The sequence below is a fragment of the Loxodonta africana genome, chromosome 22, assembly GCF_030014295.1.
Source record: "Loxodonta africana isolate mLoxAfr1 chromosome 22, mLoxAfr1.hap2, whole genome shotgun sequence".
NCBI classification, from domain to species: domain Eukaryota; kingdom Metazoa; phylum Chordata; class Mammalia; order Proboscidea; family Elephantidae; genus Loxodonta; species Loxodonta africana.
In genome coordinates this window covers 62,804,425-62,820,547 of record NC_087363.1, presented here as the reverse complement: position 1 = coordinate 62,820,547, position 16,123 = coordinate 62,804,425, and the positions used below count along the sequence as shown (strand labels likewise).

Here is a 16,123-nt window from a genome sequence, read left to right as displayed (position 1 = left end):
CCGAGGCTGTAAATCTTTACAGAAGTAGACTGCCACATCTTTCTCCCATCGAGTGGCTAATGGGTTGGAACTGCTGATCTTTCAGTTAGCAGCCCAGTGCTTAACCACTGTGCCACCAGGGCTCCTTCAAAGGTAAAATAACCCAAATAAGTCCTTCAAAATTCGGACAATGTAACACAGTATCTCAACAGCAGTTAGGAGAGCAGATGAAGAAAGGGTAGTTTCCTTATTAAAAGGTGAAGGCATTTCCATCAGTTATGGGAAAACCTTAAGACTTTTTGACGAATGTAAAATGCTGGTCTCCACTCCCAGTCAGCCCAATGATGCAAGAGGGTCCTCTTCCCAGCTGAAGTTATTTCATTCCTCCACTTCTGAGCACATGCCAGGCACTGCAGGCAGCCTCCTTCACTTCTTCCATGTCATCTCCCCACCCTGATGCTTCTAATTCCCACTCTGGTTCTTAGTTTGCTCTTCATCTCCCTTGCAAGGCATGGGTTCAGTGATTTAGGCGGAAGACGGGAAAAATCAAAGGAGACTTTTTATGAAAATAAAGCCTCTCTCATACCTAATGGTAGAAGTCTCACCTTCATGCGGGAAACCTCGGATCAATTCCTGCCCAACGCACGTCAAGGGCAGCCACCACCCGTTTGTCTGTGGAGGTCTAAGTGTCACTATTGTGCTGAACAGGTTTCAGCAGAGCTTCCAGACTAAAGTGCACTACGAAGAAAGGCCTGGCGAGCTACTTCCGAAACTCACAATGACAAGCCTATGAAATAAAACGGTTCAATTCCACTGTGCATGGGGTCACCATGAGTCGGGGGGCTGACTCGATGGCCGCTAACAACAACAACATACTTAATTTAATGATAATGCCAAAGCCAATAACATTTATTGATCATTTAGGGCACAATGCTAAGCAAGGCTGTACACATGAGCTCAGGTACTCCTCAAAATAACTCTGGGAGGTGAGCACTATAACTTTCCCCATTTTGCAGATGAGGAAACTGAGGCAAGTGAAATTATCACATTTCATCACACTTAAGAGTCTAACAATTGTAAAGTACAGGATTTTATGCATCACTGAGGGAAATTTTTGGGGAGGGAAAAAACATGTCAGTCAATCTGTGATATGATTGTTTACAACAGTCAACTTTCAGAGAAGCTGAAATGTGAAAAAGAAAAAAGGTGTGTCTTGAAAATAAACTATATACTTTTTACAATATCATACAGCTATTAAGTACTGGAGGCACAATTTGAACCCAAGCAGTCTGATTCCATTCCAAGTCGATGCCTATTGTCTTGGAATAATTACTAATAGTGCCCCCTCTCATTCTCAAACACTTCCCAGTATTAAGAATAAAGTGCAAGGTCTCCCTATGTGGCGCATGGTTTAAATGAAATGAACCCCGTCACCTTAGGCCCAGTTGACTGTACCAGGGACTGATGTACGAGTCTAGGCAACCTAAGGGAGCCCGGAGCCTCTGTAGGTGGCTTGAAGTAAGCCATACTCATTTGAGGAGCTCCTGAGTAGTGACAAACTGACCCGAACAAATTCTCCTCTCTGGGGAGCATAAACAGGAGGTAAATCAGTGGAAGGTTGGCTATTTCAAGTCTATTATTCCAAGCAAAGGTGGACAACAGTTCCAGGCCTGTAACAGCCTATGTCCATTCTTGTCTTGGATTTGGCTAGATCGATGGATGAGCAGACTTCCACGATACTGCATCTTAAGAGTTCTCTGTCCCTGCGAATTACTTTTCATTATTTTAATAAGGAGACTATCTAAAACAGGACCCATCACTGCCACCTTGAACTCTGTGATGAATTAGCTCAGCTCAGACCAGGAAAGTGAAGAGTATCTTCAGAAATGCGGAAAAGTGAAAAAGGAAACAAGGCAATCAGGACCACAAGAACTTGGAGACAAGGAGATGGACAAGTTGGCCGTTCATGAAAAATAGGAAATAAAGGTATGCCCTAAATGGTCAGGCTGCCCCACTGATTCTGCACCCAGAGCCCTGCTATTTGAGTCGCCACGGTACCGCGGCTCTCCAAAGACCTCCCCACGACAGCACAGGTGGTAGGACAGGCGTGGACACCTTATGCAAAATCAGCTGGCCACTGGCCCAAAACTGAGTGCAAAAGGATGAGTGTCAGGCTGGGTTCTCTAAAAAAGCAAAACCAGTAAAGCATGTAAATATATAGAGAGAGAAAGAGATTTATATCAAGGAAATGGCTCCCAAGTCCATGGATCAGAAAAGTGGCTTCTTCTGATTCACATAGTTGAGGGGCTGGTGAACCCAAGATCGGCAGGCTGGAAAGCAGGGCTGTTGCTCACAAGATATGAAGATAGACGAATCCCGAGATCGGCAGGCAAGACTGCAGGTAAGCTACTAGCTCAAGTCCCAAGAACCGGCTAGCTCAAGTCCTGAGAACCGGCGGTCAGGGGAACAGGAGCCAGCTGCAAGATCCAAAATGAGCATATGCCCTCCAAGCCCTGCCTGGATGTCTGCCCAAACTTGACGCAGGCCGCACACCCAAGGAAACTCCCATTCAACTGACCGGCTACTCACAGCAGATCCCATTATAGGGGTGATCACTTACCAAATCTCAGTGGGGAAGTGATCACCAAATTATACAACTGCCAATACACTGAGAATCATGGCCCAGCCCAGCTGACATACAGCGTTAACCATCACAGTGAGCTAGACTAATGATATTTTCTTATTAATAAGATCTATAAAATTCTGGAGTACAAAAGCTGCACAATGGGAGGGGGAGAGCAGGTGAGGGACTGGGCAGCTAAAGTTACACACAGAAAGAAGGTATAAAGAGATGTTACCATGAGTAAGCAACCCATTAATAGAACAGAGAAATGTACAGAGGAGCAGACACCAAGGAAGGTTTATCTGAGGTTCTAGAACTTGTCCCTTTCTTTCTTGAAAACAGGTCTCTTTCTTTCAACCAAAGAAGCCTTAGTAACACCTATGTCCTCCAAATGAGATTAGGAATACAGAAGGCAATAACCTAAACCAGACTGCATCATTCAAACAGGGACTACAATGCCATTAACAACAGATAAGACAAGCCTGGGCTTGGGAAAGCTCTTCACCGTGCTTAAGGTTAGAAAAGTAAGCCTTGCAAGGCTGGCACATTTACGGGCCTTTCTATTTCTCTTTTTTTATTTGCCGATTCTTTTTCTGAAGCCATAACAAGTTCAGAGAATACATGGGTGTAGGGACAGAGTACAGGGTTCCAATAGCAAAGGTAAGCAGGGGTATTTTATAACTGGAGTAGCTCCTCACACCCTCTCCACTCAAGGACAATAAACGGTCCTTATCACCTTTTTGTTATATGGCAGACAACAAGAGATGCCAGAATGGGGACCCAGCAGGGAAATCATGGGTCCTGTCCTGTCTATTCCCTTAATAACCCTTGATTTTTCTCTCCTATCCCCATCGCCACCATTTAGTACACTTAGGGTGACTACATATTCAGTTTTCCAGGGATAGTCCTGGTTTCTACCTGTTGTTCCAGTGTAAGTATTTATAGTGCTCACGTTCACTCACAAGTGTGTCCCATTTTGGGTGATAAATTATGTGGTCACCCTAATTTTGGTTCAAGCCCCATCTTATCCCGTTTTATGCACCACTGGGCGGGGGGGAACCTGCCAATTAATCAATGACATGAATGTAAAATATACCCAGTTTTAAGAGATGTTAAAATGTGAAAAATAAAAAGAAGTGTATCTTCGAATAAAATATGTAAATACGTATAAGATCACCAAATTAGTAATTGCTGAAAGCAAGATTTGAACCCAGGCAGCCTGATTCCAGCCCTAGTTTACGCCTAGCATCTTGGCATATACCATCACAATCCAACAATATCATTAACATCACACAGAAGTAAATTTTGCTGAAGATCATTCAAAAGCAGCTGCAGCAATATATCAACAAGGAACTGCCAGAAATTCAAATTGGATTCAGAAGAGGACGTGGACATGGGACATCACTGCTGATGCCAGATGGATCCTGGCTGAAAGCAAGAGAAAACCAGAAGATTTTTACCTGTGTTTTACTAACTATGCAAAGGCATTTGGCTGTGTGGATCACAACAAATCATGAATAACATTTCAAAGAATCGGAATTCCGGAACATTAATTGTTCTCAAGAGAAACCTGTACTTAGGCCAAGAGACAGTCGTTCAAATAGAACAAGGGGATACCGCGTGGTTTAAAGTCAAGAAAGGTGTGTGTCAGGGTTGTATCCTTTCACCATACTTACTCGATCTATATGCTGAGCAAAGAATCCGAGAAACTGGACTGTATGAAGAAGAATGGGGCATCAGGATTGGAAGAAGACTTATTAACAACCTGAGATATGCAGGTGACACAACCTTGCTTGCTCAAAGTGAAGAGGACTTGAAGCACTTAATGATTAAGATGAAAGACTACAGCCTTCAGTGTAGGATTACACCTCAATATAAAGAAAACAAAAATCCTCACAACTGGATCAACAAGCAACATCATGATAAATGGAGAAAAGACTGAAGTTGTCAAGGATCTCATTTTACCTGGATCCACAATCAACACCCACAGAACCAGAAGTCAAGAAATCAAACAACATGTTGCATTGGGCAAATCTGCTGCAAAAGACCTCTTTAAAGTGCTCAAAAGTAAAGATGTCACTTTAAGGACTAAGATGTGTCTGACCCAAGCCATGGTGTTTTCAATCTCCTCATATGCATGGGAAAGCTGGACAATGAATAAGGAAGACCAAAGAAGAAATGACGCGTTTGAATTATGGTGCTGGCGAAAAATACTGAATATACTGTGCACTGCGGGAAGAGCAAACAAATCTCTCTTGAAAGAAGTACAGCCAGAATGCTCCTTAGAAGCAAGGATGGCGAGACTTCGTCTCACTTACTTTGGACACATTATCAGGAGGGACCAAGCCCTGGAGAAAGACATCATGCCTGTTAAAGTGAAAAAGAGGAAGACTCTCAATGAGATGGACTGACACAGTGGCTGCAACAATGGGCTCAAGCATAACAACAATTGTGGGGATGATGCAGGACCTCGGAGTGTTTCGTTCTGTCGTACAGAGGGTTGCTATCAGTTGGAACAGACTCAACAGCACCTAACAACAACATCCTGGCGTAACTACTAACAGCACTGAATCAGTGCAATGGTCTCCCAAGTGATCTCTACTCCTGCTTTCCTCCAGCCCTCTCCACACTACACCCAGAAAGAGTGGTCTGAAGCATAAAGCTGCCCTGGCCACTCTACTGGCCAAACCCTTTCACTGCTCCCACTGCCCTCAAGAACAAGCCTTAACTCCATTACCTGGTGTCTTAGTTATCTAGGGCTGCTATAACAGAAACACCACAAGTGGATGGCTTTAATATACAGAAGCTCATTCTCTCACAGTCTAGTAGGCTACAAGTCTAAATTCAGGTTGTTAGCTCCAGGAGAAGGCTTTCTCTCTGTCATCTCTGGAGGAAGGTCCTTGTCATCAATCTTCCCCTAGTCTAGGAGCTTCTCAGCCACAGGGACCCCAGGTAAAAAGGACAATCTCTACTCCTGGCACTGCTTTCTTGGTGGTATGAGGTCCCCTATCTCTCTGTTCACTTCTCTCTTTTATATCTTAAAAGAGACTGGATTAAGACACAATCTAATCTTGTAGATCTCATCAACATAACTGCTCCTAATCCATCCCATTAACATCATAGTGATAGGATTTCCAACACATAGGAAAATCATATCAGATGACAAAATGGTGGACAATCACACAATGCTGGGAATCATCATGGCATAGCCAAATTGATACACATATTTTTGGGGGACACAATTCAATTCATGACACCTGGCTTCACAAAGACCAGCAGAATTCTGCTCTGCTTACCTCTCCAGCCTCATCTCTCCCTATTCCCCTACCTCAAATTCTACAGGGTAGCTCTCCTGAACTTCCTCAGTGCCCTCAGGCCACAACCCTGGTACTAACACAGCCCAGAAACAGAAAGGGAACAAGTATGTGGAGAAATGTACGGGGCTAGAGAAGAGAATGCCCACAGCACCCAAACTTCCCCAGGCCTAGTCTTTGTTTTTTGCCACGTCTCCAAAATCAATTTATACATTACACCAAAAGCCCTCCAACCTTAAAATAAAAATAATTTTTGAGGTAAATGTTAGAAATCTAGGCCTAAGTGCTATTCTTTTGGAATCATTTCTAGAAAGGGGCAAAAGCCAGCAACACTCAGCACATTCAGATCAATGTCTGACCTCAGAGGAAACACCATCCTCCATTACCATCCCCCAAAGTCCACTCCGCAGAGGCAATGAATTTTCACAATTTCCCCAGCATTTCCAAACCCCTGAGGGCAGTGCTTTGCGCAGGGACTAACAATGAAGAACGTGTGCCAGTTGCCCTTTGGAATACGCTGTGATGACAGTGTCTTCTTTAGGTGAGCCCCAAAGTATTTGACGCACATGAGTCCATCACTAATAAACAAACACAGACGTGTAAACATTTCTGGAATGCGCAACGCCGAGAATGGTGCAAGCAAGCATCCCATGTGACCTTCCCCACAGTCACTCTGGGGCCTTACCAGACCTTCATCTCATCTGTGGGATACTGAAGATAACCGGGACCAGGAGGCAAACTTTTACTGCTCTGAGCCTCCGGTTCCTCATATGTAAACTGGGGAATAATCACTTCTATCTCATATGGTTGTTACAAGGACTAAGTGAATAAAATACACGGCAGCACCAAGCCACTGTCTAACTCTGAGATGGAACAGAGTAAGTGTATACTGAATCTAAAAAAGGAAAATTATTTTAGCCAAATAAAACCTAAACAAACAAAAAATTCAAGTAAAATTTTAACTTCCACTTCACTATAAGGGAAATAATCACCATGTTTTACATATCAACTTATTTCATCTGTGTAACAATCTGTGAAAATTATCCCCTTTTCAGTGAGCAGTAATTGAGGTGGAGTCAAGTTCAGTAACGTGCTCCAGGTTGGAGGGCAAGAACAAGGCGGACACAGAATTTTAACTCAGTTTAACTTCAACCCAGAGCTCACGTCCGTAAACCCTCTGCAACTCCATTTTCCAGACCCTAAAGGCAGGGAAGAGCCCTGGTGGCACAGTGGTAAGGAGGGAGTGGGTAAGAGCCCAGAGACAGCAACATGTCGTGTTGACTAGTGTGCCCAGGACAGCAAAAGCCGAAAAGACCAAGAGACCAAAGACACCTGTCACTCATTGGCAAAAGGATGGAGAGAGGTAAACTAAATGGATGGTTCAGCCCAAATCGGACTCTTCCGCAATATAATGTAATGGTTTAATAGCATAAGCGGTTTACAGCATGAAGCAGGTTGACTCCCGGGCACAGTGATTTTAGGCAAGTCATATGATCCCTTTAAGCATCTGTTCCCTTATCTGGAACATGGCGACAGTACAATCTCCCTTGCGGTGATGCTGTAAGGGCTGAAGAAACAGCCTGCAGAAATCACTTCACACAGGGTGACACATGCTAAATGCTCAACGAATATTCTGTTATTATGAAAGGTCTTTCACAACTGGACTTTATACAGCCCCTTCCTCCTTCCCTCATCTAAACCATCTGCATCATCCCATACTTTCTCCTATTTTTCACCTGTCTCTCCCTTCTCTGTGCACCACACTCGATTAGTTCATTTGTTTGGACCACAAATGCTTACTGAATACCTATTCCGCCAGCTGGGGAAACAGCAGTGCATAAGAAAAATCTTTGCCCTCACGGAGCTTCCTTTCTTACATTTAGAGGAAGGGAAAGAAGAAAGACATCAAAGAAACACAAGGAAAAAAACAAAATGCCAGGTGGAGTTAAGTGTTATAGAGTACAATAAATCGGGTAAGGGCTTAGAGAATAATGCCTGTGGACCGAGGAAGTCAGGCAGATAATTAGGGCAAAGCCTACATGAAGAACTAACACTGAAACAGAGAGCTGAATGGAGACACAAGGCATGAGATCAGAGGGAACAGTGTTTGAGACAGAGGGAACAGCAAGGGCGAACGCAGGAACAAGCACAGTGTCTTCAAAGACTAACTAACAACGTAGCTCTATTGCATCACTCATTATTGTTGTCAGTTGCCCTCCAGTCGATTTCAAATCCCTTCAGTCTCATGTGTACTGTAGGGTAACTATTGGTTTATACACCAATTTTCCCAGGAGGCTGTGAGCCCCTAGTGGCTTCACCCTGCACTCAGTCATACAACACTCATTTTTTTAGTGCATCGATATGTCCAGCAGACCCTGGGTGGCACAAACAATTTGCCTGTGGCTACTAATCAAAAGGTTGGTGGTTCAAACCCACTCAGACAGCCACAAGATAAAGGCCTGGAAATCTGCTCCCGTAAAGATAAAGATTACAGCCGAGAAAGCCCTATGGAGCAGTTCTACGCTGTAACACACGGGGTCGCCCTAAGTTAGAATCCATTTGACAGCAATGGTTTACTTTTTTCTCTCTCTTTTTTTTGGTGGGGCAATATCCTCAGCATTCTTGTAAGCACTGGGTTTACAGTGAAGAACTAAATCAATATGGTCTCTGCCTTCGGGGAGCTTACAATGAATAGCACCAGACATACAGGAAACACTCAAAAACTATTTGTTAAATGAACAAGATACGCTCGATTTTGTTATGCAGTTTCATGCCCCGCCTAGTTCTGGGCTTTCTACAGCCTCATCCTTCCTTCCTCACTGGCCTGAAAGGTCCACATCACCCTCCGACTTCTGTCACCGACCTGCCTCTCCCTTCTCCACACAAACTACTCCCAAGCACCCCTCTGAGCTCCCCACACCCCTCTCCGTGCTGCCCCTGCAGGCAGTCCACGCCACCTGATACGCCCTCCCTCGACCAACCTCCTTCACTAGACTACCTCTCAGTATTACCTCCCAAAGTTTCAGGAACATATTGGTTTTATCATTTGTTCTCACTTGTATAAGCCTCTCAAGCTTTTCAGGCAAACTTTTCCATCAGGTGACAGAAAGCCATGTACCAAGTGACAATACCAAATTGAGTAGTAAACAGAGTCGAAGGACAAATGGTCTGGGGTTACTTATGTAATTTCTCTTCCTCCCAAAAATACGACTCAGTCCAATGACTTTCTGGGCATTGTGCCTGCAGAAGGGGCCAAGGTACAAGGTCAACGTTCTCACTACTCTGGGTTTGTGTACCCAATCACCTGCCCATAAAAGAAATGTTTCATTTACAGTAAACAAAACCAATTTGGGACACAACTATCACTTAAAGGTCCTTCCCACAAAGGTCAATAGTTTAGCATCTAAATTATTTGAGATGGATTCTCTAGTTTAACAGCAGAAATAACATTTACAAAAAAGAAGTCTGATGCTTATTCTCCTAGGCAAGAAGGCAGATATAGCAAGTCACAACTTACAACACAGCCTCCACAACCTCATTTAGCTGATAGCACATAACCTTTAGTCCCTCACTTCTAAAAGCCAGGCATCCATCTCTCTCCTCCCACTTCCAGAAAATTAAACTGGAGCCATTCGCTTTGAAGTATACACCAGCAGGGGCCTGGGTTTAAGCAGTTTCTTCTGACAATAGTCATTTCTCTCCAAGTTCCTGGACAGCTCTGGGCTTCTTCGAGAAGCACACAACAATGACTCTGAAGCCAGGGGCCAAGTTGCAGTGTTTCAGACACTGCCTGTGCTTCTCTTACAATAGAACCTCACCCAGCCATAGTGGGGGGGGGGGGGGGGGGGGCTATCTTAAAAGGCAACAACACCATGTTTACACTTACTGTTAACTATTTAAAACTCAGGGCCCTCAGCCAAGATTTCCCCTAAGACATGGCAACAGACTGTGCTCATCAGGCCTGTGCCTTGCTGCACACTGTCGTGTACCACAGCACCCTGTCCTCTTGGATCTGATGATTTGGCCATAGGCCCCGATCTTCCATTTCTAACAATGGTTAGACCTTTACTGGATCTTTGAGTTCACTGAACAACACTCCTCCTAAGTTTCAGATCTAACCTAGATTTATAAATGGGGAGTGTATAGTACAATAGATTACATGCCTGAGTTTTGGGGACAGCCAGAACTGGGATTCAGACCCAGCAGCTTTTTACTAGCTGTGTAACTTAGGGGAAGTCACTTAACCACTCCAAGCCCTTAGAAACCCCTTACATAAAAAACCTGCAAGGCCCCACATGATCTGGACCCCACCTACCTCTCAGACCTGGTCTACCACCACTCTCCCCGTCTCACTCTGCTCAGACATGTCGAGCTCATTCCCACCTCAGGGCCTTTGCATTTGCTGTTCTCTGCCTAACACATTCTTCCTCCAAGTCTCACTTGGCTGGCTAAGCTCAAATGTTAAAATGTCACCTCCAGGATCTTATAATGCTGAGCAGTGATGAATATGTGAGTGGTTACTGTATAATTCTATTTACATAAAGTACAAAAAGAAATAAAAGGAGAGTATAGTGCTGAAAATCAGGGGACTAGTTACCCTTTGGGAGAGAAGGGAGTGGCTGAAAGGAAGACTGGGGGTTTCCAGTGTGCTGCTAAATGATTAGCTTCTCTATCTGGATCTGGTTAACATGGGCATGTTCAGTTTGTGGAAATTCATCAATCTGTCCATTTTTCAATACGTTAGTTATATTTCTATAAAAAAAAATTTAAAACAAAACAGAAAAGCCATATAGGTTTCCCCCGCTCACCCAATGTACATGCACCCTCCTGCTAAGCTACTCATTCCCCATCCCATGACCGTTTTATTTTCTTGACAGCATCTGTCACTGGCTGAAATCATCTTCATTATTGTTCATATGTGGACAGTCTAACCCTCCCCTACCCCCAATAAAAATAAACTGTCTAGTGGCCAAGGACTCTGCCTGCCTTGTTTAACAACCCAAATTTCCAGCACCTGAAACAGTCTGGCCAGATGGTATGGGCTGAATAAAAGAACACATATAAAGTAAGAAATGGCTACAGGATATAATACCAATCAAAAGTCAAAACAGTGAAGCCGGGAGTAGAGGGACAAACTTCAGGGATATTAAGCATTAGGAAGACCTGACAAATGTTAAATTTCACCATATTTCACCAGAAATATCCTTCTATGGGTATCTTTGTGAGACTGGTTAAAGTTACTTCTCCAAGCAGAAACTTTGTCTTGTGTCCCTGTATACCCAACAGTTTTGCACAAAGCCTGGCACACAGCAGGTCTGGGCCAAGAGTGGCAACATACTTCTGAGACACTGGAGGAGGATTCTTAAGTTATTCGTAAGCTCGGTGGAAAAAATGGGTCATGTTAAATTGTAATGTCTACCATGGGCAGTGGGATCAGGCACAACATCAGATCAGGCTTACATGGAGAGATACTAAGAAGCACCCAAAATTCTGAAAATGGGGTTCCTTCAAAGTGATGAGCAATATTCCCCTATTTTTATTGCCAAAGAAAAAGTTTTAAAATTATGTGTGCAACGCTAGTGACTTGGATGTTATATAGTTATTGCTGGTACACAGACGTACAAGCTCGCATACTGTATTTTCAGGAAGAAACCTACATTCACCAAGCAACTGCCTTGTGTAATGGCAACTTAAAGGGAAACATTTATTTTGGGATTAGCTTTCCCACAACCTCTCTATATGTAATCTTGAAAAAACCACTCAAATTCTTTGGGCCTCAATTTTCCTACCTATGAGATGAGCTGGTTGGATGAGATGTTTGCAAATGCCATTTCTGGTTCTTAGGCATTGTGTAGTATTTCCATCTTTGAAAAGATTCTCATTTCTAAGCTTTGTGATTACAGAGTAACAAACAATTCACAAGTATGTAAATCAAAGTAACCACATAAGAGTGAGGTAACTAATCCATTCACCCAGTCTTCTTGCCAAACCAAGGATATCTATCCCCAACCAGATTACCTCTGGTGACGTGCTCAGGCTCCCATTTCTAGGTCAAAAAAAGAAGTCTTACACTTCCGCTAACCACTCTGTATTCTAGGTTTATCTCTGAAATTTTTCCTTTTCTTGCATATTCACAGCCCTGGGCCTCATGTTTCTCTTCAATCTAAGTCTACACTCATAGTTAGCACTGTAGTTCTTGTTTTTTGTAACACTTAAATAATGAATAGAACTTGATCACCTGGAGGTATTCTCCTTACTCTATCACAATAGCTATTAGTGATTTTAATTAGACAAAATCATCATTTCTTTTGCTACCCCACCATACTGTCAAGTGCCTATCAAGGATATTACAGTAATAAGTATTAGCACCTTTTAAATTTACATTAACAAAAACAGAGATATAAGAAGTCAGGAAATTAAAGAGGGAAAAAAAAAAATACCACAGACATCATAATTAGCAAAAGCTTAGAGCAACTCGAAAAATCATTAGCAGTTTTAAAATTTGTTTTTCAATTTTCTTAAAAACTATACTATGCATATCTTGGTTTAAATTGTATGAGCGATAATTTGCCACTCATCAATTAAAAATGGGAAAATGGACAATGACACTGCTTTGCTGTGGCTGAGTCCCAGATTGTCCTTTAGAAGGGGAGATTATCCATGGAGAATAAGCCAAGTGGCTGATGTCTCCAACTCATCACCTATCCAAGGGCCTTCTGTCTACTGCAAAGTTTGCCAAATGCAAAAAGTAAAATCTACAAAAGGTCACTGCCAAATGCCTATTCAGGTGTCTAACAATGGCCTTCTTAGTGGAAACCCTGGTGGCTCAGTGGTTAGGTTTGGCTGCTAACCAAAAGGTTGGCAGTTTGAATCCACCAGGCACTCCTTGGGAACCCTACGGTGCAGTTCTACTCTGTCCTTAGGGCCACTATGAGTTGGAATTGACTTGACAGCAATGGGTTTGGTCTGGTTTTGGCCCCTTTGGTTTATTCTCCATAAACAAGAAGAAAGTGGACAGGGCCAATGGTCTGATGCATTTTAGTGATGGGATTGATTTTTCATTGAAAGGAAAAGAGGAAAGTTTCCCACTCTTCTCCTGACCTATGGATTTCACCCAGGCAGGTAAAAACCCCCACCCCCTAAGTCTATAAAAGCAGGTAGCCTTACACAAAGTTTCTCTCAGCTGGTAAGTAACTAACAATGGGTTTCAGGAAATGTTCATCCCGTGCCCTAAAAAAATGGGCTCAGCCTAACCGGACCACAACAGAGACTGAGCAGGAGAAAAGTGTAGTGCAGAACTCAAAGTCAGCTAAAAAGACCAGACTTAATGGTCTGACTGAGACTGGAGGAACCCCCAAAGTCATGGCCCCTGGACTCTCTGTTAACCCAGAGCTAAAACCATTCCCGAAGCCAACTGTTCAGACAAAGGTTAGGATGGACTATAAAACATAAGATAGTACTTCTTAATAGTGTTCCTCTTTGTTCAAGCAGATACATGAGACTAAATGGGCAGCTCCTATCTGGAGGCAGGATGAGAAGGCAAAAATCGACAGAAGCTCGTTGAATGGCGATGGGAAGCCCAGGGTGGAAAGGGGGGGTATGCTGTCAACATTATAGGGATTCCAACTAGAGTCACATAATAATATGTGTATAGATTTTTCTATAAGAGAGTAACTTGAGCTGTAAACTTTCAGCTAAAACGCAATTTAAAAACAAAAACAAAAAAGGGCTCAGGGCTGGAGACGTTGAAAGGCTGAAGTGGTAAAGCAGATCCTAAAGCCCCCTGGACCCCACGGCCGGTCGGAGGCACTTTCCTTGAAGCCGCCACCAGCGCCCTGGCCCGCGCCCCCGCGGGCGCTCGGGGACCCACGTCAGCAACTCAGGGAGCTGGGCCGTTCACACTCGGGCGCTCGCCAGCTGTCGTCCCCCTCAGCCCTCTGCTCCCAGCGTCATCCCACAGCCGAGCAGGGATGCAAGGCCCTTCTTGCGCCCAGGCGCAGCCCCGCGCGTTGCCTCCTGACAGGGCGCCGGCGGCCGCCACGCGGGCCAGGACAAGACAGGAATGAGGAGGCGGCTGAGGAGAGCCCGGCGGCGGCCCCGCCACTGGCCCGCTCACCTGAGACGTGGCGGGGGCCCCGCCAGCGCCCTTCCCGCGGCTCCACCACTGGCCCGCTCACCTGAGACGTGGCCGCCAGGAGCGGGCGCCGGAGCGCCAGGCGCTGCAGAAGCTTCCCGGCCTGCGCTGCCACGGGGGACGCCATCTTAGACCGGAAGGTCGGCGAGGGGGCGTCGGAGCGAGCGCGGCCCGGGAGCGAGGAGGAGGAGGCGGGCCCGGCCGGCCCGCCGCCGGGAGCCGCCCTGTACCCCGGGGGGTGCGGCCCTGTGCTCCCGGGGCGGGGTCGGCCGCTGCGCCAGAGGTGGCCCTGGGCTCCCGGGGTAGACTCGCCGGGGCGGCGGTCCAGTGCCCGCGGACCCGGTGCCTCTCAGGCCGCAGCAGCTGCGTGGGCGGCCAAGCCCTCTAGGCCCCCGGCCCGACCCTGAGTTCACGTTTAGCGTTTCGAAGGCCATTCAGATCCCGGTGAACCCCTAGCTGTTCCATCCCCGGGCTCAGTTGTGAGCAGGAGCAGTTTGCAAACCCTGCGGTCTTGGAACTTAACCTGTACCAGGCAGGTCAGCCCCTATCAGTCACGGCCATGGGAGTGCGAAGGCCCGGCCCTTGTCGCAGGCCCCGACCAGTCCTGGGGTTCCAGGCCTGTCTAGGGGAGCCACGATTGAGCTGACACTTGAAGGCACAAAGGGCGAGGCAGGTGCTTGCAGCCCAGAGGTCGAGCGGTGAGGTCAGTGGAGGCCCTGTAGGCCTTGGTGACGATTTTTTCCTTTTTTTTTTTTTTTTTTTTAGTGTGATAAATATATAGGTAACAGAACATTTGCCATTGCTACAGCCTTCACATGTATAGTTCAGTGGTATTAAGTATGTTCACATGTTCACCTATCACCACGAACCTGTCCTTGGTGACGGTTTTTATCCTAAATCTAAGATTAATGCAAAGCTTTTGAAAGATTTTAAGCAAGGGGGGGTGGCCCAAGAGTCATGGTAACATATGTGGAGCTTACTGTGCATTTGGTAGGTCTCTGAGCGCTACATGTAATAAAAACGACAGTAGCAAACATGTTTCATATGACAAAACTTTACAAATATTAAGTCATTTAGTGTTCATATCAACGTTTTTAAGTAGACCCAAGTGTAAAATTCCCATTTTTCAGAAAAGGAAACAGGCACAGAGTGGTTAACTTGCTGGAGATCAGAGAGCAATTAAGGAGTAGAAATGAGATTCAAATCCAAATTATTCTCCCTCCCCCTGCCCCCATCAAGCACTATTTTAAAATTTTTGAGTATATCAGCATGGAAAAAGGTACATTGTGACAGAACTAGGCAACTATTGCTGGTAGTTACTTCCCTTCACACCTTCCTTTTTGTAGGGGAGGGGAGGACTTTTTATTTTGATATAATTTCGAATTTACAGAAAAGGTACAAGAATATTACTAAAACATTTCCAAATGTCATTTACCCAGATTCATCAATTATTTACATTTTACCTCATTTGCTTTACCACTACAGATAACATATAGATAGTTGTATAGCCCATTCCCTATGAAAATTCTACCCATTAGATTTAGTATCCATTGATGATTCTTGCTCAAATCAGTTATTACTACAGTGGTTCAAAATGGTGATTTTCTAACCCCATCCTTGTACATTTATCAGTTTCTTTATATTCTACTCTAAGATAAGCTTTACTTTCTCCCCTATTTCTTTATTCTGTTATTCACCTGTATCAATGTGGACTCCTGCGTTTTTTTTTTTTTTCCTTTAAAACTTGGTTTCCTACTATGCTTTACTGCCTCTGGATATGAATCATTTAATCTTCACGGGAACCCTGCAAACAGAGCCCTACTATTATTACCATTTTGCCAGAGAGAGAGCTGAAAGACATTTTATAACTTGCCTAGGGTCACACAGCTTCTGATCAGACCCAAAGGCTGAATTCTAACCACTCTACTTCACTCCTTCATCTTGATATGAGTAGACTTGGGTTTCGATCTCATTTCTTCATCGTTACCACAACTGGGTCTGCCATTGAGTCAGGTTCGCACAAAGACCCTTATTAATGTTTGCAGACTGAATGTTTGAACTCATTGAGAATTT

At 44.6% G+C, this 16,123-nt stretch overlaps 1 protein-coding gene across 3 annotated transcripts in view; it reads right to left on the bottom strand.

The window, feature by feature from the left end:
- SUCLG2 (succinate-CoA ligase GDP-forming subunit beta) overlaps positions 1 to 14,194 on the bottom strand; it is a 336,565-nt gene extending 322,371 nt beyond the window's left edge. For 2 of the 3 annotated variants that reach the window (XM_064275024.1, XM_010590066.3), the window contains exon 1: positions 14,094 to 14,194. In XM_064275024.1, coding sequence (XP_064131094.1) covers positions 14,094 to 14,177 — 84 coding nt within the window. In that variant the 5' untranslated portion in view covers positions 14,178 to 14,194. Of the gene's footprint in view, positions 1 to 14,032; positions 14,055 to 14,093 lie in introns of those variants that run through there. The other variant, XM_064275025.1, reaches the window with a different exon arrangement.
- Positions 14,195 to 16,123: the final 1,929 nt, after the last annotated feature.